At 38.0% G+C, this 828-nt stretch overlaps 1 protein-coding gene across 1 annotated transcript in view; it reads left to right on the forward strand.

The window, feature by feature from the left end:
• Positions 1-634: 634 nt before the first annotated feature.
• The window catches only part of atp6ap1a (ATPase H+ transporting accessory protein 1a), a gene marked incomplete at its 3' end in the record, with an annotated part of 11,555 nt that continues 11,361 nt past the window's right edge, over positions 635-828 (forward strand). Inside the window, 1 exon segment of the mRNA XM_037977086.1 lies at positions 635-770. Within this exon segment, the coding sequence (XP_037833014.1) occupies positions 649-770 (122 nt within the window).

Genomic DNA, 828 nt, shown 5'->3' on the forward strand with positions numbered 1-828 from the left:
CCCTAAAGCTAAAGAAATACATTTTTAAATTCTAAATAACATTTTTTTCCATCCAGAGAACTGTTAAGACAAAGATTCAATTTTGACACTAACAGCTGGACCTTTTGTGACAACGATACTGAAACAACAGACCATCTCTTTTTCTATTGTGTGCACACTGGAACATTTTGGGACAACTTTCAGGCCTGGATCTTAACAAAAAATGTTCTGTCTGCAGCCCTTAAAAAGAGAGAATATAATATTTGGAATCACCCACAGAGATAAACATTATACTTAACAACAACCTGATGATCTTTGCCAAATTTTTCATCCACTCCTGTAAATGGTTAAACAGAAAACCTGACTTTTCAGCCTTTAAAAGCCTGCTGAAGATCCTTAAAACTGATGAAAAGCAAGAAGACTATACAGCTCCTTGACGCCGATGAAGAACTGTATTTATTTGATGAGAATTAGTATCCCTCTGTTATTCTACATATATATTTTTATTTTATCTATTTATTTAGTTTTCTTTCTCTCTCATCTTGTAATATTGTGTGTGCCTTAAACATATACAATCTGATATATCTTTATTTATAAATGCCACATGTTTTTGTACAGTTTGTTTAAATCTTCAATTAAAAAAATTAGAGGGAGAGAGAGAGGGGAAAGATGGCGTCGCTGCAGCGCATCTCTGCGACCTCCATCACGGTGGTTTTCCTCGGTGTGTTTAGTTGTCTGGATGTGGGGCAGTGCGATGAGCAGGTGCCTCTCATCATGTGGACCAGCGAGGGGTGAGTAAGGCGGACATTTCCGGGCTCTGTGTGCTCAGAGAGGCCGCTTCTGGACGAA

Source organism: Kryptolebias marmoratus, linkage group LG8 (genome assembly GCF_001649575.2).
Source record: "Kryptolebias marmoratus isolate JLee-2015 linkage group LG8, ASM164957v2, whole genome shotgun sequence".
Classification (NCBI taxonomy): domain Eukaryota; kingdom Metazoa; phylum Chordata; class Actinopteri; order Cyprinodontiformes; family Rivulidae; genus Kryptolebias; species Kryptolebias marmoratus.